Here is a 21,364-nt window from a genome sequence, read left to right on the forward strand (position 1 = left end):
GTAGAAACTGTTTGTTTTGATAGATAGTCCTTTAAAAAAAATCTGGAATAGTGGCGAGATTTATTTCTTTCCAAGTCTGGATAAGTGTAGAAATGAAGAAAACTCTGGATAAAATCAAGGATAGATTTACCAGACTCCAAGAAAATCTTAAAGCTACAAGAAAGGAATTTAAAAAAAAATAAAATAAAAACCCTTTTACATTGATATTTACAGTTGAAACTAAATGCGTAGATGCAGAACATAATAAGGCACAGTTTGGGAGTTTTACAGAGTTGGAAATGTTTCATTTTCTTTACAGTAAGATTTTTAATCTTGTGTTTCGTTCATTGAGGTTTACAGATCTGGCTTTCTGCACAGCTCTCCCAATGATCCACTGCAGCATTTCAACCAGGTTAAAGTCTAGATTTCACTCTGGATCGCCGAGGTAACCGAGTAAATGTGACAATAGTTACTACTGAACGCTGTCAGAATCTGATGACGTGCTTTTTTTAAACACAGACTTCAGGAACTTGAGTTGTTTTGTAGACGTGATCTTCAGACTTGTGTTTTCATATTTTAGGTTGTAAAGCATGAAAACATATTACTTACCACATTAATTTGTCGCTTTTATTTATTTATTTATTTAGTTTTCTTGTTAGCCACTGTAAATAATTCATATGTAATATTGCTGACAGTTTATTACAGCAAAGTAAATAAAAAAAAGTACAGTAGTTGGATTTTAGGACGCATAAAGGTTTAGTTTCAGGAAACCTGACTTGTGACGATGTTGTGATTGACATTTCGCACAAACCTGCAGGTTTGGGAAGTCGCCCAAGCAAACGACTGATACTCTCTTACAGATTTCTGCAGCCAAGTCAAGTGTTGGATTAGTTTTTAACATTAATGTCAAATAATAACCTCACAGCGCAGGAGCAAAACTGAACTATTCACTAACCAGGCCGGTCAAAACCTCAGATCTCTCGGAGTTCATCTGCTCCTTTTGTCCATTGCAGAAGCCTGAGGCCTGCACATCTGGACTGGAGGTGTGAGGTCTTAGCAGAGTTTCAGTTTATGCACGTGGACTTTGTTTGCACCTTTTTCCACCTCTGTTGGCAACAATAAACTTTTAAACATGTAGTTGTGTGAGTGACGCGCAGCAGTACACCCACCCACCCACAACCACAAACCTCTAATCACACTCGTTTCCACTCGTTAGGACTGATGAATTAGAGACAAGCGAATGCTGGCCTGTCTGGCCTGGTCTGGTGTGTGTTCTAGAGTGTGAGTTTTCCATGTGTCTATGTGTGTGTGTGCGTTTGTGCACGATAGAAATATAGGATGAAGGGGCAAGCCTGTTCAGAACACTGATCTTGTTGCTACAAGATACAGGCTCCTTGGGAAGGGGAATCACAGGGGCGCGAGGCCGTCCCTTCGCGCGCGCACACACACACACACACCGAGAATACTCTAATTGCTACACACGGTGCGCGCTTTTCTGTTTGGAGGGATTATGTCGGTGTGAGGCAGGGCAGCGATGCGTGGTTGTCAGGTTCAGGTCAGCCCAAATCAAAGTCGTGTCGGAGCGATTCGCGCGTACTTCTGCTCTTTTAGTCCCACGTTCTGGGATGAATTAGCAAAGCAGCAGACAGTTCTGCACAGCTGTTAGAAACGTCATCAACACAACATGAGTTATGAATGTCTGCATCTGAAGTAAAAGCGCCAACACCTCCTTTCCCTAACTGAGCAGTTGGCGACGGGTTTTCTCCCAGAGCTGCTCTGTGTCGTTGACCTTTTCACCTTTGCGTTGTCTCCGTCAGAGAAAGCCTCAGGAAGTCATCTGGACCTGATGGCTCTGGTTGGCATCCCTCTGCCTCCCGCCGTCTCCTTCACTCCTGGCTTCCAGGGGTTTCCAGCGTACAGCTTCGGAAGTGACGCCAACGTCGGCCGACTCACAAGGACGTTTGTGCCCGGGCCTTTCTACAGGGACTTTGCCATTATTGTCACGGTACTGATCCAAAGCCGAGACACTTTCAGACTTCGTTCTGTTACTGGATGGAGTCACCAGGGTACTGATTGTAAACAATGTCCCACCTCTATCAAGTGCTTTTGAGCTTAAAAACATCATGTATGTAAAACGGAAGTGTCACTCAGCGTCCCTGATGTCCCCATTCTTTCCGTCCCCTTCAGGTGCGTCCGGCCACCCAGAGAGGAGGCGTCCTGTTTGCCATCACAGACGCCCATCAGAAGGTAGTGGAGCTGGGTTTGGCCCTTACGCCGGTCCAAGGAGGCCTGCAGCGACTCGTTCTGTACTACACCGACACGGAGCAGGCGTCGCACAGCCACAAGGCTGCTGCCTTCAGCGTCCCAGACATGACCGACCAGTGGACACGGTTCACGGTAGACTGATGAAGAAGATAATCGTCTTCATTTTTTCTTTTTTTAATATCTGTCAGTTGTTTTTTGTTGCTCGTGTAGTATGTTTTTCTTTTATTTTATTTTATTTTTTCATTTTCTTAAATATAATTACTCTTCTTTTACGATAATAAAATCTAGCATTAACTTACTTGAATGAAGTTGCCCCCTCCCACCTTCTTCAAATCAAACAAAAATGGTGTCAAACGTTTGTGCTAGTTTAAGCAGAAAATTTTTTTGTTTGTTCTGCTTTGGGTTTGAAGATATTTATGAAAGTTTAGAGGTCAACAGGTCGTGCAGTGACCTTTTGGCAGTGACAGACTGACACACTGACACAGTGCAAACATCTCATGGTCATTCTGATGTCACTATTTATGACATCAGAATGAGCTTTCAAATTTCATCCAAATCTTCAAAGCCAAAGCAGCACAAACAAAACATTTTTGTTTGTGCTGCTTTGGCACAAACCAGCAGAAACGTGGTCGAGTTGATTGACACCAATTTTGTCTGACAAAAATGATAAAAATAAAAATAAAAATTGTAAATCAGACAAATTGACAACATTTAGTGTCAAAGTGCAGAAAGTATATTCTGCTGCTTTCATTAGATCACCCAACAAATTACAGGAGGTTATGCCCTCTTTGTTCAACAAGTTCTGCTTTAGACCCTGAACTCGTCAGAACACAGTCTCCCCACTTGGAGGGAAAAACACTGGAAGGTAAATATTGACCCATTGTTGGAGTGAAACATCCCATGTTAAAATGTATCATTTTGTACCAAAACAAACAAAACCAAAAAGGTGGAACTTGGCAAAGAAGCAAAAAGACTGGCCCTTTAAAACCTTCATGTTGTGAAGACACAAGCAACACATCCGTTTATGACTGAGATTTCACTTTTTGTTCAATGCTGTACAGCATTCTGAGGGAAACCAAGAGCTTACAGGAGGCACTGTGATGTCACAGTGTCACAATCTGTCGCCACGGTGTAACTCTTTGACATCAGAGTGTAACACTGACGTCACAGAGACACTGTGACATCACAGAGACACTGTGACATCACAGAGGCACTGTGACATCACAGAGGTACTGTGACATCACAGAGGTATTGTGCCATCACAGAGGTACTGTTACATCACAGAGGTATTGTGACATCACAGAGGTACTGTGACATCACAGAGACACTGTGACATCATAGAGGTACTGTGACATCACAGATGTATTGTGACATCACAGATTTACTGTGACATCACAGAGGTATTGTGACATCACAGATGTACTGTGAAATCACAGATGTACTGTGGCATCACAGAGGTACTGTGACATCACAGGGGTCCTATGACATCACAGAGATACTGTGACTTCACAGTGTTGCACTCTGATGTCACAGTGTGGCATCTTTCAAATTCCCTCCATATCGTTCTGAACTACATGATATGGATAGAATCCATATCACAGTCTGACCGTGACGTCAGAGTGTGACACTGTGACATCACAGTGCCTCCTGCCAGGTCTTGGTTTCCCTCAGAATGTTGTACAGCATGGAACAAAAAGTGAAATCTCACTCATGAACGGATGTGATCAAAACTTTTTTTTATATTTAACCTAAAATACTAAACGCATCACTTTTGATGAGAGCATTCCCGAGACTTTGACATGGTCCACAAACTCTTTGTATCAAATCCTCTGCCTGCCGTCTGGCCTGAGGTGTAGCAACACACATGTATTAAATAGTCCAAGATGGCAACACAAAGCATTTTTAAGCGATGGGAAATCCTATTTTTATACTAACTAGTAATTTTTTTTTCTTCCATATAACGATCAGTGACCAGCACTGCAGTTCTTCTATGAAAAAGTTTTGAATAAACTTTGGTTTTCTTCTGGTTTTACTACACTGACCTGGAGCAGGCGTCCCACAGCCACTTTTTTAAAGATAATAAAATCCAGCATTAATTTTGCCAACTCATTACTTTTAAGCTCAAATGTATCTTAATATTAGCTTTAAATTGAGATGACACTTAATTTTTGGATGTGGGACACAACAAAGATAAAGAAGTAGCCAGCAATCGTAAGCTGTTGAATTTTATGATGCATAGAAAACAACAATGAGTTTTTGAGTGGATTAGAAAGAAAACCCCGCAAAATATATTTGTGTTAAGTAGCTTTTTCTGTGCTGCAGTTGGTGGTGGAACATAATGAGGTGCGTCTTTACATGGATTGCGGTGAGGCTGAGAGGACGACTTTCCATCGCAGGCCAGAGAAACTCACCTTTTCACAAAACTCCGGCATTTTTGTCGCAAATGCAGGAAGCACAGGCCTCGATAAGTTTGTGGTGAGTAAAACACATTATTCATACATCTGTTGTGTTTTTTAATCTCTGGTGAATAGCTGAAAATAAGTGTTTTTTTTTCTAAATTAAGATAGACAAAAAGAAAGAACATGTCACTATTTGTGTGGAGACTGGCCTCTCATTACCGTGCTGCAGAGATGAAATGCATGACTTCATCTCTCTCCTCTGGAAACGTTCCAGCATTCTGTCCAATTAATCCGTCTCTGTTCTGGTTTTAATTCATCCACCGTCCAGGATGCAGAGACAGAAAGCGATCACTTTAGATTCAAAATGCCTTTTATTAATGTAGATATCAGATGAAAGTCGTCTCAAAAGGCTCATCTGAATGTTTAGCGATGTAGAATTGTCAGCTTGTTTCCAGCTTTCAGAGGAATAACCATTGATTTTTATCAGTTTAATGGTTTTCTAGTAATGGTTATCTAAATATTCATCCATCCCAGGTCTTTCATAGATATAGATGTATATAAGAACTATCCTGTATATTTCTAGCTGTCACCACTGGAACTAGCACTTTCCGTTAAGTAACCAAGAACATCACAATTTCTTTGAAAAAAAAAAATATATATATATATATATATATATACAAACATGCGACAGACTGGTGACCTGTCCAGGGTGACCCCGCCTGTCGCCCGGAATGTTAGCTGGAGATTGCCACCAGCAACCCTCCTGACCCCACTGAGGGACAAGGGTGTAAAGAAAATGGATGGATGGATAACGTATAAACTACTAAGTTTTTCCAAAAACCGATATCGGCATTCCCCAGATTCCCATGTGTCCAGCGGGGCTGTCTCTGCTGCTGGTTCTGTCCTGCATGTTTCATAAGATCAGAGACGGGGAGAGGGCAAGATGAGAGGAAATAACAGGAGGAGGATGGAAGAGGGGGGAGATGCAGGAGAGGACAGCAAAGAAGCACGGGGGAGTAAACCAATAACAGACGAGGAAGTCCGAAATGTCGGCGTGTCTTTAGTTGTGGTCCAGTCAAGGCCTTGGATTATGCCAGTCAGGGCAACCCCTATGTAGTTTTCCACAAAGGAAGAAAACATATTGGATTTCATAACAAGTTTGTTTAGATTGCTATACAATGCGTGTGGATTCATTATTTAGAATAGGTTTTTTTTTTAAAGCCGTAGCAATGATATTATACCAACTTGGCTACTGCTTGAACGTGATCCATTCCTGTTGCCGTGGTGAGCCACGGTAGCCATCATCGCTTCATTTAGTGTTTGTTCAAAGTGGCCTGACTTCCTCAATGGGTTATGTGAAGCATGAGTGGCAGAATGTGAGCCGCTTAGCAGCAGTTTGTCAACCTGGCTCTATCTGGGTCACAGAGCGGGTTTGCTCTCGGTGCTGCGGACMGGTTCAGTGTGGCACGGCGCCCTTTTTCAATCGGTGCGTTTATGGATTGGGGCACTGTAAATGTAACGATTAATGATAAAAGGAACCAATGGCTTTTCTGCTTTTTTAAATTTTTTAAATTTTAAATTTTTTTCCTAAAATGCACCAGCACTTATGCAATCTGCTGACCAAAACAAGAGAAAAGCAGTCGGTCATATGATATTTATGTTTTTTATGAAGCTTTAAGAAAAGGAATTTCTTACATTCTTGGAAATTTAAGAATTTAAGACACTGACAGGCTTCATGGACATGTAAATGTATGTAACTTCTTGAATTGTTTCATCTACACAGTACATGGCATTAAACCACATTGTGCTCAGTTATTCGTCTTTAGATCTCTAGCAGTGGGAACAGACTAATGGAAATGTCAAAATGCAGTTTCTAAACAGAAGAAAATCAAAATATCAAACATCAAATCTGAAAACATATGAAACTACTATACCTTTTGCTATATATTCTTTTGCTTTCACTATATTTACGAGGTGGATTTTAAAAGTTAAAACAATGGAAAACCAATTTTACATCAACTGTCTATAAATCTCACTGGTTGCGCATAAATCAGGTGTTAGCTGTGCAAAGTCACGTCTTTACAACAGGAAATGTTTTGTAACTTCTTTGCAATGTAATCACACTTTGAACACCAATTAAAAAAAGGCAAAAACAAATTAGCAAACCGTACTAAAAGTACATTTTGCAAAAGTAAATGCTATTGTAAAATACAAAATCTTGGCATTTTGGAGCACAGCAAAGCTATAGCTTACAGCACACAGACAGGGCTGTTTACCCTCTGACCTGGAAGTGCTTTGGGGTCCTCCAGAATAAAGCGCCTCCAAAAAGAGAAATATAATATAAGATAAGATATTCCTTTTTTATTCCCGCAGTGGGGAAATTTACATTGTATCTATATCTATATCTATATCTATATCTATATCTATATCTATATCTATATCTAAGTCTCCCTCCTGGTTCTGTTACCAGAGAACCCCAATGTTTAACCGTTAATAAAAAAAAAAAAAAATTCTGAAACAGAAGTCACTTATAAGACCCCAACAAATAATAACCAATTTTCCCTGTCAAATTCATGTTAGTGAAGGTAAATCATAATTCAAATGAGAAATTGAATCTAAATAATTTTCTCTCTTTAGATAGGGACCATCGTAAGGAAGCGATGGCATTGCTTTTTTTCTCTCTTTTCTTTTATGTAAGTAAGTAGCTGGTGTGGCAACAGCAGCTTTGCCTTATTTTCCATGTATTTCCATGTTCAGGGGTCTGTTCAGCAGCTCATCATAAGGGAGGATCCCAGAGCAGCAGAGGAGCAGTGTGAGGACGACGATCCGTATGTGAGTCACTCCAACACAGCAGATACATGGGTTAGAACCAGCAGGCTGGAGCGCCCTCTTGTGGAACAACACTTTATCGGGAAGTTGTTGATATACATTTTTTTTTTCTGTTCAAGAACTATTTATGTTATGGATTTTTGAAAAGTAAAAAAAATTATTAGTGTGATCAGTAAGTGGGGGAGAAAAATACAGGGCAAAATTACGAGCAAAGAAGATTTCTTTATGTCTTGCACACAAAGAAATCTGAGTTCTTTTACGCTTTTACTTTGACAACGGAGACTGTTTTGATATTAAATTCTCATACTTTATTAGCTATTCTCAGTCAGAGTATTATCACAACTACACAACCRTTTGACAAAGTCTGTTATTTGACAAAACAGCTGCTGCAAATGAGTGAAAATGATCTTACGCAAAGGATGAAAATTGTATCAGTGATTACAGTTAACTGGAGATAAATTGTATAACAATTGTCTAACTTTTGGCAACCTTTTATGCAAAAATCTGAAAAAAAGTGGCATATCTGAAGACTTTTTGCATAACGATAGTTTAAACGCTTCTTGACGTGACATCTGTGAATAACCCCAAATTCAGTTGTTGTTGTATTTGTTGTATTCTCTTGTTGCCTTTACTTCGTTTTATTTATATTGTTGACTTCTGGTTTTGGATTTGATGCGTTTATTTTGATAAGACAACTTCCCCTGTATATGTTATAAAGCGGCAGCTTAAGTTTCAACAGTGTTGTTAAAATGTGTCCTGTTATTAGTAGCTCCCTTGACAGAGGCACGAGCTCTTACGGCGAAACTAAGGGTTTATTTCCAGTAAACCTCTCTGTTCCTCAGTTAAAGCCTCAGACCTTCATTCTCAGCTACAACATCTATGACAATCCTACCTTTTTCAACAAACATTAAATCTCTAATGAACTCAGGCCTCCGGGTACGCGAGCGGAGACGATCCTCTGGATGACAGAGAGACAGAGGTGGACTCCAGAAAAAGGGAAGATGGCGTCAAACGGCCAGTAGGTGGCTCTCTTTTCTCCAGGCACTGTTTGTTCTTTACTACTCCCACAGGCAGGAAGTCAGTTTGACCCAAAACAAACCCAGAATCAACTACAAAGGGTGAATCTTCAAAGGAAACTTTCTTTCTAAAGCAGAATAGTAGCTTCTACATATTAAGGAGGTTTTAAACATTTGGAGTAGTTAATCTCCCAACAGATTCCTGATTTCTGAAGGTTTTTTTTGTTGTTGTTGTTGTTGTTGTTTGTAAACAGATATAGGAAAGAATTTATGAACATTCATATAAGAAACCTGATAATATTTGACACTGTCTTGACTGAAATCATGTGTAATGTAGTTGGATTGCCATTTCTCTCATTACTATTGTTATTATTTATTTATTTATTGCTTCTTACAGGAGGAACCTATTTGGTCTTACCAACAACAATCCACTTTTAACAATCTTCTCTGTTAAAGGTCATCTCTCTGAAGGCTGAGAACAGCTTCCCTGTTAAAGCTCCGCCCACTGTTTTACCAGAGGTGGAGCTTGATGAGTATTCTGGTCACATGACTCCGACAGCAGCCAATGAGGATCTGCTAATAACAGGTGAGAAAGAGACTTCTTAATGTTGTCAGTGGAAATTATTTATTTATTTATTTTCTAACATTGGGAGCTTACTTTCTTCATACAATGTTTCGTTAAAGAATTTATGGCAAATATTTTCCACATTATATCACATTACAAACGTTAGCAAATTTTATTGAGGTCTGGTTGATAGTCCAAGGTAACGTATAATTGCGAATTGGAAAGAAAATGATTCATGGTTTTTAAAGTGTTTCACAATAAAAAAATCTGAAAAATGTGAGTCATACATTTGGTTTTAGTTCACTTTACTTTAGATGCTAATGGAAGTCATCTACCTCGTTTGAAACCAATATTTTAAGATGTAAAGATCCCAAACAGTACTGGTTAATTCAACATCTGAAAGCGGAAGGAGGAAGGCACAATGGCAAATCTGTTCAGATGTAGTTGTCCATCGTAATGGAGAGCATCAACAATAGAAACAGCCGAGAGCAACATGTTGGAGGAGATGCTCTGGAGGAGATGCAGAGAACCATAGCTCAGGCAGGAGAACTTTGTTAACACTGAGTTATTTGTTATTTACTCCAGAAATCTGGGCTTTGCAGAAGAAGGGCGAAAGAAATGAAACACAGCTGAAGGAAAGCTGTAAACGAAATCCTACTTGCCATTTGGCGCCACGACAAACATTCAAAGAAGGTGGATTGCTCAGATGAGGAAATAGTTGTGGTTTTTAGTCTGCTTGCAAAACGTTGTGGCAGAAAACAAACACTGCACCGCACCCTGAACTCACCATCCCCACAGGGAACCATGGAGGTGGAGACACTTTTAGCAGGAACTGGTTGCATTTTATGGGAAGACGGATTGATGGTAAACCTGTTAGGTGATTCAAAAGCATTGAAAGGTTCACCTTCTACGAGGGAGACGACCTAAAACATTCAAGTGTTAGAATATATAAAGGTTGTGTTAATGTATAAACATTAAGACCTAAGACTAAATTATGAAATCAGTTGTTTCAAGTCTGTCTAGTCAATCCCCAACTAGTTGGACTTGAGGGCAAATGTTTCAGTCTCTAGATAGGAAAACCTGGTAGAGACATAATAACCCGACTGTCTTCTATCTGTAACTGTTGCAAAAATGTTGGTCTTACAAGTTGTGGCATTTAAAAAAAAAAGAAAAAAAAGCACTTTTCAGACCCTCTGGAACTTTTACAATGTGATAAAATGTGAAAACTTTTGCTCGGCATCGTTTATTTTACCCCAAAAATACAAGAACTGTAAAGAAAGACTTACAAACTGTTCACTTTAGTTCTCATTTTATAATGTCTGAAAAATCAGCAGCTGGACTTTCATTTATTATTTATTTCTTTATTTGTTTGCTGGTTTATTTATTTATTATGTGTGAATTATTATGTCAATACACCACGTTTTATGTCCAGAGTCTCATCAAACAGAAGAGGCAGGAGAGCGACCTGGACACGTGAGTCCACACGTCGTCGACATTTTACTATTAGAAAATATCCACTGAATTACTTTTTCATTTTTTTAAATTATTTATTCTGTCAGTGACCTATTTGTCTCAGTGATAGAAAAAACACACACAGGCTGAATTAAAGTTTAGCAAATATAAGCTTAGGCTTTAAAGACTTGAAATGTGCAGATTCTCATCAGGCCCGGCTTGAAAGGGGAACCAGGAGATCGTGGGCTGCCGGGGCCGCCGGGGCCTCCTGGCTCTCCGGGGCCTCGCTACACACACAAAGAGGGACGTGGGAAACCTGGGCCACAAGGACCACAAGGAACTCCTGGAGCCCCGGGAACACCGGGGGGCGACGGACAAAAGGTTTTGTTTGTTTCACTGCCTTGCATTTCAGATGCATAAGAAGATCTGCTGCTTTACGTAAATTACTTCGGCTTTCCATACGTCTCACATCAGCAGGGTTATCACGTTGTCACAGAGCCTTTCCTGAAAGCATCACAACTCTGAAGTATTATATATTTCATGTATGCATAATGTGATTTAATGTTGTGTTTTCTTATGCAGATGCTCTGTCTGCACTGATGAAGAGTCTTTCACTTTGTGCGACTGAACAGAGCAGAATTTGTTCTGAAGTTTCATCCCTAAATTCTCAGTCGATCCATAATTTATAGTATTTGAATATTAATGCAAACTAAGAATCCCACACCCTTTGCCTCAGTACATACACATAATATTGTAGTCTTATGTGTTAAGTGTGTAAAGTGATTTCAGAACAGTTTGCAAGTCTCAAACAATTACAAGAGTTTTGTTGTTTGTTGTTTGGCCATTTATTCCCCCTAACCTTCTGAATCTTTCACTTTCGCCTTTTGCAGGGAGGCAAAGGTGAAAAAGGTGAAGTGGTGAGTATCTTTATACTTGGAATTCTGCTTTATTTGTGTTTGCATTGCTGTTGTTTGAGACGCGTGAGTAATGGAGATGTGATTCTCCCATCAGGGTCAGAAAGGACAACAGGGATTTCCAGGTTTGAGCGGAGAGGCTGGAGCTAAAGGAGACAAGGTGCTTCTACAGACGATCCCAAATGATTTTTGGTGAAAGCATATTTGTTCTCCATTCAGTGGGTAGAGAATTCAGAATTTTACTCATCAAGTAAGAATAAAAAGTAAAGTATAGGAAAAAATACTCTGGAAAAGACATTTTTTCAAAACAGTTACTCAAGTAAATGTAACTGAGTAACTTTAGGTGGTTACTCTGCACATGGTTGGCCAGATGCATAATTCATTTACCTTAAAGAATGAACTACCAGCATTAAAGGTGTGAAATGATGAAGGAGTGGAATAACCAGCTGCACTTTTTATATGCTGTACATGACAATTGTTTAATTTGAAATCTATAATAGTTTTAAAAGTTAGCAAAAAAAACAACAAAAAAAACCTAAACAACTATTAGTGGAGAACTCGAAGGTGGTTTCTGTTCTGGCATTGATTAGGTTTTAGACTTAGTCCTTAACAAAGCTTTTAATCTAAAAAGGTTGATGGCATTAACCAAAAAAAAAGTTTAATCTTTTAATTAAATTTAAAAAAGACAAGAGACGGGAAAAGTAAATGTTTTGATGATGTCTTCTCTGTTCACAGGGGGACCCAGGCGTTGGTCTGCCAGGCCCCCCGGGTCTCCCAGGACCCCCAGGGCCTCCCAGATCCCGCAGTGTGCCAGTGAGCAGACTATGATGAAATTTTACAAATGGTTTGTAAAATTGCCTTCATATTTTTGACATCATATTTATGTTTTAGTATGGACCAGATGCCCTTGGTTCTGGCTTTGAGGATCTGGACACCGATACCATTTACATCAGGGTAAGAGCCGAAAACGTATAAACGCTACGATAATTTGAGATGATTTAACTTCTGTTTGATTTCCAGGGTCCAGCAGGTCCTCCGGGGCCTCCGGGACCACCTGGGCCTCCTGCACCACAGCTGTCATCAGAACTGACCCCTAGCCACACTGGACCCCCGGGTGCACCTGGCGGTGATGGACTTCCAGGCGAACAGGGAATACCAGTAGGTTACCTGTCAACTTAAGGTGCATTTAGATACGAGTAGAAAAACGAAAATTATACTGTGTTCAGTCATCCATGTTTTATATCTATCAGGCCCCCAGACTGGAAATCTAAAAATGTTTCATTCGTTGTATTTCCAGTCATGATACAGGTTCTGTCACCAGGTTGACATTTGATTCTGTTTTTAATCTCTATATCTGCATTTGTCTCTGTCATCTATGTGGTATCCATGTTTTACTGTCACCCCATCCTGTTCTAGCTTCATTTTTCCTGTCCATCCATCTTCTACACTCTTGCCATTTCTCTGTCTCCTCTACTTTCTTGCAGATATTTGAGGATGACTTAAGTGGCTCTGGGCCTGTTGGTTCAGCTTTGAGTCCAGAGCTGGCGTCAGTTCTCAATACAGAACTCGCTACTGGTTCCGGTTCTGATTTTAGTTCCGCCTCCGGTGTCGGTTCGGGTTCTGGGCTTGAGTCCGCCTGGGGCTCGGGCGAGGTATTCTGGCCTGGTTTCACCCAGGAATAAGGGAGCAATGAATGACAGGAGCGCAATCCAATGCATGAGTAGAGTGCCCAAACTCCGTAAAGACGTAATGAAGACGACACATTTGTCGCAGTGACGAAATTCCTGCCGAAAGCTTGTTTTTCAAATTCAAACTTTTGGGGCTTGTATCATCATTTTTTTTTACAGCTTTTAGTTTTTGGGATTGTAGCGATTGAGTTATGTTCCTTTTCCTTTCTGAAGTCAAGAATGGCAGCCAAATATGCAGTCAAAAATATCACAAGAACAATGGAGATTTGTGCAGGACACAAAACCTAAAGGTAAAGCAGTGATAGTAACGTCGCCAGTTTGAATGCGAGTTCATACACCAGAGATCAATGTCGTGGTTTGTCCAGTGAGGAAGTCAGGAAAAAGGTCAACACCTCGGAGAGAGTTAAACATGGTTGGTTCACCTTCGGTTTGTGTCATAAGAAAGAAGATCCCTTCAGACCTCAGCACAAACTATTTCTTGGCAAACCACCAATGATTCCCAGTGGGGAGGAAATCCACTGATGGAAGAAAATTGTACTATCTGGTATTCAGGTAGTTGGTGAACTCGTTCTTTGGGTATGTAAACTTGCTGAACCCAGACTTGACCGACGATGATGCGACGATCTCTTTCTATTGCTCAAAAACCCGATTAAAGTCTCTTTTCCCTCACTAATCTGTGGCTTTCTTACATCTACAAAGAGGTTTAGTCCCCAGTTCTTTGCATTTTCGTTGCAGTCTGCCTCAGAAAATATTCTTACTGAACATTTTAGTGACCGCTGATTGCAAACATTTAAAAATTCGTCCACAAAAAACAAAGGGTAATAATTTTAGTCATTTCAGGAATCTCCAAGGAGATACTCCAGAAACTTCCTTCACGTTGGAAGTTCTGTGATTTAGTTTCATTTCACAGTTTCAAGATTACCTTTGCGATTCTAAAATATGATGATATCTGCCCTTTGAGGTCACTGCTTCAAATGTCAAGCGATAATGACTTAACATTGTCGGCAGTCATTGTCTTTACTACAATCCGTCTGTGCTGAATTCATTTTTAACTCCTGGCTGAACATGCATCCATTCTGATTTTTTGTCAGCACAAAATGGGCACATTAGGCACCACATTCAACAGCCAATCAGGATGAGAGAAAAGCTTCTGAGTGACGTAGGGGTTTATCCCAAGGTGACATTGAAACAATAATTCTCGATTTAGCACATGGGAAAAACTTTCAGGTAAACTTAAGTTTTATGCTAAAATCAAACTCAGTCCTGTGGTCACATTTTTAATTTTGCACATTTGATCTGAACGTAAAACAGGAAGTATAAAAATGCTGTTTTTATCGTGATGCGTCATATCGAAGAACAAATAAGATTCACTATTCCTTTTTTTGTTAATTAACAATTGAAGGAACAAACACTGGCTATGCTAAAGCTGGCACAGATGAGCTCTACTACACCGTCATATTACTTGAATAATTGAGGAATATACTTTAACATCAAAATTGTTGTGAAATGAACAATTCATTTCCTAATAACTACTTGGAGCAGCACATTCTACTCTAAAACCTTGTGGTGTAAATGGCACCTTCAGGGATGCGCATGTCACCCTTTGCATGTACAAGTCGGCGGATTGCATTAAACACTAGACAAACATGGCTGAATACTCATCATTTCATCTGTGAAGATGAATAGTGAGATGAAGAAATTATCCACGCCATTGCAGTTGCTAACACCGCTACAGACATGCTACATGTAGCTAAGTTGCATGTGGTCCAGTGTAACAATCCCATGGATGATTTCATGCCTCCATCAAACCGACTGTCATTATTCCCTTCCTCTGTTCTCTGTGAAACTCGGTGTTGATCCCAGCTGGAAAGCCTGAGGGATCAACAGAGAGCTTTGTCACCATGTTAGCATGCACCATGGTACTTTTCACTTTCTCGTTGTTCCTTAGCAGCCATTTAATTTGCGGCTGGTTGTGTTTGTCCATCCAGGGTCCTGCAGGGACAGCTGGCTCCCCGGGCCCACAAGGGGGTGCTGGACCAAAGGTACGGTCATCTTTGTGAAGATGATAACAACAGACGATAGATTTGACTGTTTTCTAGACAGTTCCATTTCTAGGCAGATGGAAGAGACGTTGTCTGTCACCACAAAGGAATGTCTGTTTGTTTGGTTTTCTTTGTTCATGTTATATTTTTATACTTTCAGGGTGACCAAGGGATACCTGGACCACCTGGACCAAAGGTAATTAATTAATTGACTTCTAACAGTTACAGGACGTGCATAATCTGTGTTGATTTCCCCCAAATGAGTACATTGTTGGGTGAGTAAAAAAGAGCTGATCTGTTGAATGTGTCAGCCTTCTTGATCTGTGTGTCTTTGTCTCCTTAGGGTGAAAGTGGAGATGTGGGCCCACCAGGGTCTCCTGGACTCCAAGGGCCCAATGGTCGACCAGGAAGAAGGGGGCCTGCAGGTCCACCAGGACCCCCGGGCTCACCTGGCCCTCCAGGAACCAAAGTCCTCATAGAGGTGATTGTGGTTTACGTCAAACACAGACCATATAAACAACTGCTAGCATAAGGAATGAAATGAGCCATGGATGAGCAGAAGGGCACATTAGAAAGGAAGAGTGCAGGTTGGGTTCTTCATTCACAACATTAGAGCCTTTTAGTTTCACACAAGACTGTTTCCTTTGTTTCTTTTTCAAAGGATATGGAAGGATCGGGAAAGAGCGACTTGTTAATTAGGACAGGAGTAAGAGGACCGCAGGTCAGTGGAAAACATCTGTATGTTTATGTGTGTGTTCCTAATATTATGTGGTAAATCTTTTCTTGTTTTTTCAAGGGCCCTCCAGGCGTACCAGGACCCCCTGGACCACCGGTAATCTCTTCATATGTACACCTCCTTGACTTTTTCACACTTTTATTATGTTGCCGACACAATTTTGTAAACAACAAATATAGATTTCAGGGATCAATACAAACAGGAGCATATGAGTTGCACTGATATGTGCAACTCATACGCACATAATAGTGTGCGCTCATATGCAACTGGTGGATTTCATCTTTTTTCTCCGTTTCTGCTCCGGTGACATGTTCATGCGTTCACCGCGACGCGTCACAAATCTATCCCACATTCTACTGTAAAAAACAAAAAATAAACGGAAACCACATCTCGCTTCACTTCCACGTCACTATTATGTACAACTCCGTGTTGGAGAAAGTCTCAGTAAAATACAGTTTGTTCCTGGGGAAATGATTTGCTTCATTAGTGACGGTGTTCTTGTGATGCCTTTAGGGTGAGGACGGCGGCCCCGGAGTTCCTGGGACTTCTGTCAAGGTGGGGCCTTTATAAACTGGAGTGGATCACATTTCTTTTGTAAACAATTTGCTGTCTATCCGCTCCTCATCCGTCCCTGTTCAATGGGTTTCAGATATTATATTAAGTGAAGTCCTTGTCATAATAATTGATGTACCAAACTCTTTCCAAGCTGAAGAAAATCCCTTTAAAGCAGCATCACTTCCACTTAGGAACAAATGGCAGCTCAGCAAACTAAACTGGAACATTGTGTACAAAAGAAATGTGTATTATTTTTGCTGCATCAGGCAAATATATAAATACATAACATCCACTTGATGTTGCACTCTATAACTTCTATCGTTTCAGGGGGAGCCAGGGAAACGAGGACCAGACGGCCTTCAGGGCGTTGCAGGACTGCCAGGTGCTAGAGTAAGCATCAGCAGTAACATGGCGATGTAGGCGTGCACAGAATACCAGCATTACGTTGGTATGATGAGTAAAACAGGGCAGACATTAGCGTATAATATTTGTTTTCATGTTGTTGGGTTGGCATGTGAACATGATAGTGATCCAACTCAGGATTCTGGGTCGTTATACTGAAGCAGAGAAGCGATGTCTGCTGTCGAACTGGTGGAAAATATACATAAAATGCCAGCTATCAGCCATTAAAGCAATGTTTTAATATCGGACTCCCCTGTTAAAGACACGTAACAGTAAATGTCAATAAATGTATCTTTTGTTGCAGGGGCAAAATCTCTCTGAAAAAAAACTATTAGATACCCTTAAAAAAATCAACTCAAACTTTTTTTTTTTTTACTTTTCCACTTATTGTTTTAATATCTTTAAAACGATGGCGACACAAATTAAAATTTTGCTGATTGCTGTTTGGGTTTGTTCTCCCTGAACAAACCCAAAGTCAAATTTAGGTAACTTTATGGTGTTTTACATATCCGGCTAATCTGTAGTGATCTGTTAGTACAAAGCCTTGGGATTAGTTGGATTAATTGGTCTGCAGTTATTGCCAAAACATTCTAATTGATGTTACTTATTTCTTCTTTCAAACAGGGGTCCAAAGGAGAAAAAGGCAGCCCAGGACCAAAGGTAGGAACATTGGATACAATTATAAATGATTTATGCAGCACAAGTCAAATCCTTCAGTCTGATAAATATATAAAATGCTGTTGGAAATAAGCATTTTGCTTTCAGGCACAGTTTTAATAAATGTAAATACTGGCACCGCAGGGCGATCCAGGTGCTGACGGGCTCAGTATCACAGGACCGCCTGGACCTCCAGGACCTCCAGGACCTGCTGTAAACCTGCAGGAAGTAGGCGTTCACACAAACACACCCAGTCTTCTCATTTAAATGAAATGTCACTTACAATCCAAGATTACAATTAAATTCTTCTGACAGGATTTTGTGTTTGAATGCAGTCGGTTTAAAGCACAAGTTTGGAAAAAAGAAAAAAAAAAAAGAAAATGTACTACTTTTGCTGTAATACGTTGATCATATTGTTGGTGAAGTCATTAAAAGATGCTTTGTGTTTTGAATCATGCATTGTGTCTGCAGCTGCTCCAGAACGCTACAGATGGGATGTTAAACTTCACCGAGCTCAGAGGACCCCCGGGGCCCAGGGTGTGTGTCTCTGGCTACACGTGTAAAAACTGACAACGGTTTTGCAGTTTGATGCATTTTTATATGTAAATACCCAAATGGGTTTTGCAACATGAGAAAAAAAATACACCATGTTTTTGCAGCAGCTATAAGCAATGGTTATTTAGTATTTATTTTATTTAGTCACTGATTTTTTTTTTTTTCAGAACTATGAAAGTGTAACCAAACTGCTGCCATTTAGTTTAATGCTGTGGCTTTGTCAGAATAGATAAATAACCGAGACTCGCTGCTTTTCCTGTTGGACACGAGTGTATTTGTGTGTGTTTGACTTGCTCCAGGGCCCTGAAGGTTTGCCGGGACAAGCCGGATTTCCAGTAAGTAACTTTTGTAACTTGCTACTCCGCTGTATGCTGAGCCTGTTGGCCCAGCCGACTCTGTGGCTCACTGACTGTATCAATGTCGGTTTGCTACATCAGTAAATCTTTCTTTTTCAGTAATCCAGCTGCTTAATTTGACAAGAATCTACTTCATACATTACCTTCAGGCTACATGCAGTAGAATTTCCAAAATGGCTAACCCGAACAAATGAACCTCTAGTTTTATGGTCGTCCTTCCTGAACCTTTGAATTGAAGACGGTCAATAACAATTTACTGACTTTCTTCCCTTTCCTAGGGCCCTAGAGGACCAAAAGGAGACAAAGGCCCTGAAGGTATTCAGGGAGCCACAGGAGAGAAGGTTAGCAACGAGATTTTACAGCCTAAATGAACAGCAGACACATCCTGACATATTCTGGAAAATATAGCCATTTGTGTTTTCTCTCACTTCCTTTTCAAGCTTCTTACTGATTGTGAAAATCGCCATGATTCAGTCTCCCTCCCTCAGCAATCCACACTGAAGAGTGTTGTTGTCAGTGCAACATCATAGCTCTTTGTTTGTAGGATGTTTGAGTTTCCAGCTGGGTGTCTGCTGAGCAACACCAAGCTGGAGGAAAATATAACAATTTATTTGTGTATCAGTCGTAAATATTTTTGAAAATATTGGGATTTTTGTATCATTTTTATTGTTTTTTTTTTTGCTTTTTATTTGTTTTTACAGGGAGAAAAGGGCGAACCTGGCGTGACAATTGCTGCAGATGGATCTATCTTGTCTGGACCGAGGGGCCCTCAGGGGCCAAAGGGCCCAAAGGTATGTAACATACCTTTGGGCCCTTTGGGCCCAAGTTACTTAAGTAACTTGTTTATGTTCTGTTTAAGACATGGAGATGAAACATGTATTTCTATCAGGATTGCTCTCACTTCTGTCGTAAAATAGAATTACAATGCTTCATTGAATGCTGGTCATTCTAGTCAGCTGATTTAAATCAGGAGGAAAAAAGCAACGTAAGTTAAGATGGAAACCAGATTGTGATGAAACATTTATGAACATTAAAATAGAAATAACTTTTTGAAAAAATGTCTCATCTGTGCCATGTTACACATAGAAGTGCAAAAATTAAGGTTTTTCAATGTATTTTTTGTTTGTTTGTTTGTTTTACTCCATAATTTCATGCTTTATTGTTCTGCTCTGTGATCTCCCAGGGCGACCGTGGTTTCCCAGGAGCCACTGGGCCTGTGGTGAGTTTATAATAAGTTTAATATTTTAAAAGTTTACTGGTGTTACACTCCTAAAATGTCAATTTAAGAAGAAGTTGACAATCCTGACACTAAAGCTGTCTAACAGACTGCCTTTCGTTTCAGGGGCCGATGGGATATCCTGGTCAAAAAGGGGAATACGGTTTCCCTGGACGCCCAGTGAGTAGTTTTTTATGATCACGTACCTGCTGGCCGTACAGTGCGGATAGCAAGTGAATAAACGCGGCACTGTGAAAACTACAATCTGCTCCTGCATTTATTTTTAGAGCCAACAGGTAAACGCTGCTGTCTCTTGTTGTAGGGACGACCCGGTATGGTGGGGAGGAAAGGCGACCGAGGAGAATCTGTCAGCCTGCCGGTGAGGAGGAACACTCAGGCAGAGATGTGGTTAATGTTAATGTGTGGTTAATGTAAACTCAGAGGAGTTCAAAGATTTAAGGAGCGACTTACTTTAAAACAAATGCAGAAACAATATTTCTTCTTCTTTTTTTTTTTTTTTAGGGTCCTCCAGGCCCTCCGGGTCCTCCTGGTGCACCAGGAAGAATTCTGGGTCTAAATGGAGTAAGTATGCAGTGATCATGGCTAATGTGAACGTTTTATAATTAAAGGAACATGATACTTGATGTTTTTTTTAAATTCTATCCGGCTCTTCTTGCATTACGAAGTGCAATAAGTATTATAGTATTATAGCTTTATAGCACAAAACAAGTTACTGACGGCCCTGGTGTGTAAAAGAACTGAACAATGGTTTATGTGACTTGGTTCCATAGTTAGTTTGGAGTTCTGTTTCATCCCTACTGACCACCAGAGGGCGCTGCTGAAAGCACTGAATGTTCCCTTCATGCATCGTTTGAGCAATAATATCTACAGAGTCACACCTGTGACATATCGGATGACCAACCAGAGACCATGTCGCATGTCGTCAGCCGAGGCTCTGTCCCTACAGAAACTCCTCGCGAAATGCCAGGATTCTGAGTGACAGGGAATCTCTGGCGGTCATCCGGGATTCATAGAAACGCAGTTASATACATAACTTTACCATCTTCCTCGCCGTGTGTAGGACCGATAGAAACTTTGAAAGCACTTGGCTCATACAACTGGACAACAATCCTGCCGTTTCTGGTCAAACTCCTGATTTAAATCTGATTGAGCTGCACAGCATCAGATAAAATATGGTGTTAATGCATGGAAACCCTCCACTCCTTCAAAGATCACTGATTTAACTTCACACAGTGAGAAAAAACGTTTTTCGGTGACGAGGCAAATACTTTTTTACAACAATGTCTAGTTTAGGGAAATAAGATGATAAACATTATAAATAAATCTCCCTGATGTTCTGATCAACTCGTGAAAAAAGGCAAAGTGTGACGTTAAAAGTTCCCACAATTACTTTTATAGCGTGGGGAATATAAGCTGTGCAAATAATTGAGATTTCACAATTACTCCAAAATAAGACGTGGATTTTTTTTTTGGGCCTTTTTCTGTTCTTAAATAAAATGAGATTTTTCTTTCTCTTTAGTGTAAGATTTCAATAAAAAAAATCTTTTTCTACTCTTATTTTGCAGGCGTTTCAGAAAGTGCTGAGGGTGCTGTATTTATTACTTAGCAAAAGTTTATTGCAAATTGATTTATGATCAGAACTGATTGTTATTCTGGACTACTTGTATAATATGATGTCTAATATTGCAACATAACTTCATGTCTTTTTAAAGACATT

The 21,364-nt window shown here is 40.2% G+C and overlaps 1 protein-coding gene across 4 annotated transcripts in view; it reads left to right on the top strand.

Annotated features, from left to right (window-relative positions):
• Window positions 1-21,364, top strand: part of col15a1b (collagen, type XV, alpha 1b) — a 45,380-nt gene that overhangs the window by 17,089 nt on the left and 6,927 nt on the right. For 3 of the 4 annotated variants that reach the window (XM_008433060.2, XM_008433056.2, XM_008433057.2), the window contains 31 exons: window positions 1,797-1,984; window positions 2,167-2,376; window positions 4,567-4,719; window positions 7,401-7,475; window positions 8,401-8,490; window positions 8,945-9,074; window positions 10,486-10,526; window positions 10,707-10,886; window positions 11,396-11,422; window positions 11,517-11,579; window positions 12,155-12,232; window positions 12,311-12,373; window positions 12,440-12,577; window positions 12,904-13,071; window positions 15,096-15,149; window positions 15,310-15,345; window positions 15,493-15,630; window positions 15,811-15,870; window positions 15,946-15,981; window positions 16,399-16,440; window positions 16,768-16,830; window positions 17,467-17,502; window positions 17,644-17,727; window positions 17,971-18,036; window positions 18,354-18,389; window positions 18,689-18,751; window positions 19,112-19,201; window positions 19,594-19,629; window positions 19,753-19,806; window positions 19,949-20,005; window positions 20,149-20,208. In XM_008433060.2, the coding sequence (XP_008431282.1) occupies window positions 1,797-1,984; window positions 2,167-2,376; window positions 4,567-4,719; window positions 7,401-7,475; window positions 8,401-8,490; window positions 8,945-9,074; window positions 10,486-10,526; window positions 10,707-10,886; window positions 11,396-11,422; window positions 11,517-11,579; window positions 12,155-12,232; window positions 12,311-12,373; window positions 12,440-12,577; window positions 12,904-13,071; window positions 15,096-15,149; window positions 15,310-15,345; window positions 15,493-15,630; window positions 15,811-15,870; window positions 15,946-15,981; window positions 16,399-16,440; window positions 16,768-16,830; window positions 17,467-17,502; window positions 17,644-17,727; window positions 17,971-18,036; window positions 18,354-18,389; window positions 18,689-18,751; window positions 19,112-19,201; window positions 19,594-19,629; window positions 19,753-19,806; window positions 19,949-20,005; window positions 20,149-20,208 (2,615 nt within the window). The remainder of the gene's footprint in view (window positions 1-1,796; window positions 1,985-2,166; window positions 2,377-4,566; window positions 4,720-7,400; window positions 7,476-8,400; window positions 8,491-8,944; window positions 9,075-10,485; window positions 10,527-10,706; window positions 10,887-11,395; window positions 11,423-11,516; window positions 11,580-12,154; window positions 12,233-12,310; window positions 12,374-12,439; window positions 12,578-12,903; window positions 13,072-15,095; window positions 15,150-15,309; window positions 15,346-15,492; window positions 15,631-15,810; window positions 15,871-15,945; window positions 15,982-16,398; window positions 16,441-16,767; window positions 16,831-17,466; window positions 17,503-17,643; window positions 17,728-17,970; window positions 18,037-18,353; window positions 18,390-18,688; window positions 18,752-19,111; window positions 19,202-19,593; window positions 19,630-19,752; window positions 19,807-19,948; window positions 20,006-20,148; window positions 20,209-21,364) is intronic. The other variant, XM_008433059.2, reaches the window with a different exon arrangement.

The sequence above is a fragment of the Poecilia reticulata genome, linkage group LG17 (assembly GCF_000633615.1).
Source record: "Poecilia reticulata strain Guanapo linkage group LG17, Guppy_female_1.0+MT, whole genome shotgun sequence".
In the NCBI taxonomy this organism is placed as follows: Eukaryota; Metazoa; Chordata; class Actinopteri; order Cyprinodontiformes; family Poeciliidae; genus Poecilia; species Poecilia reticulata.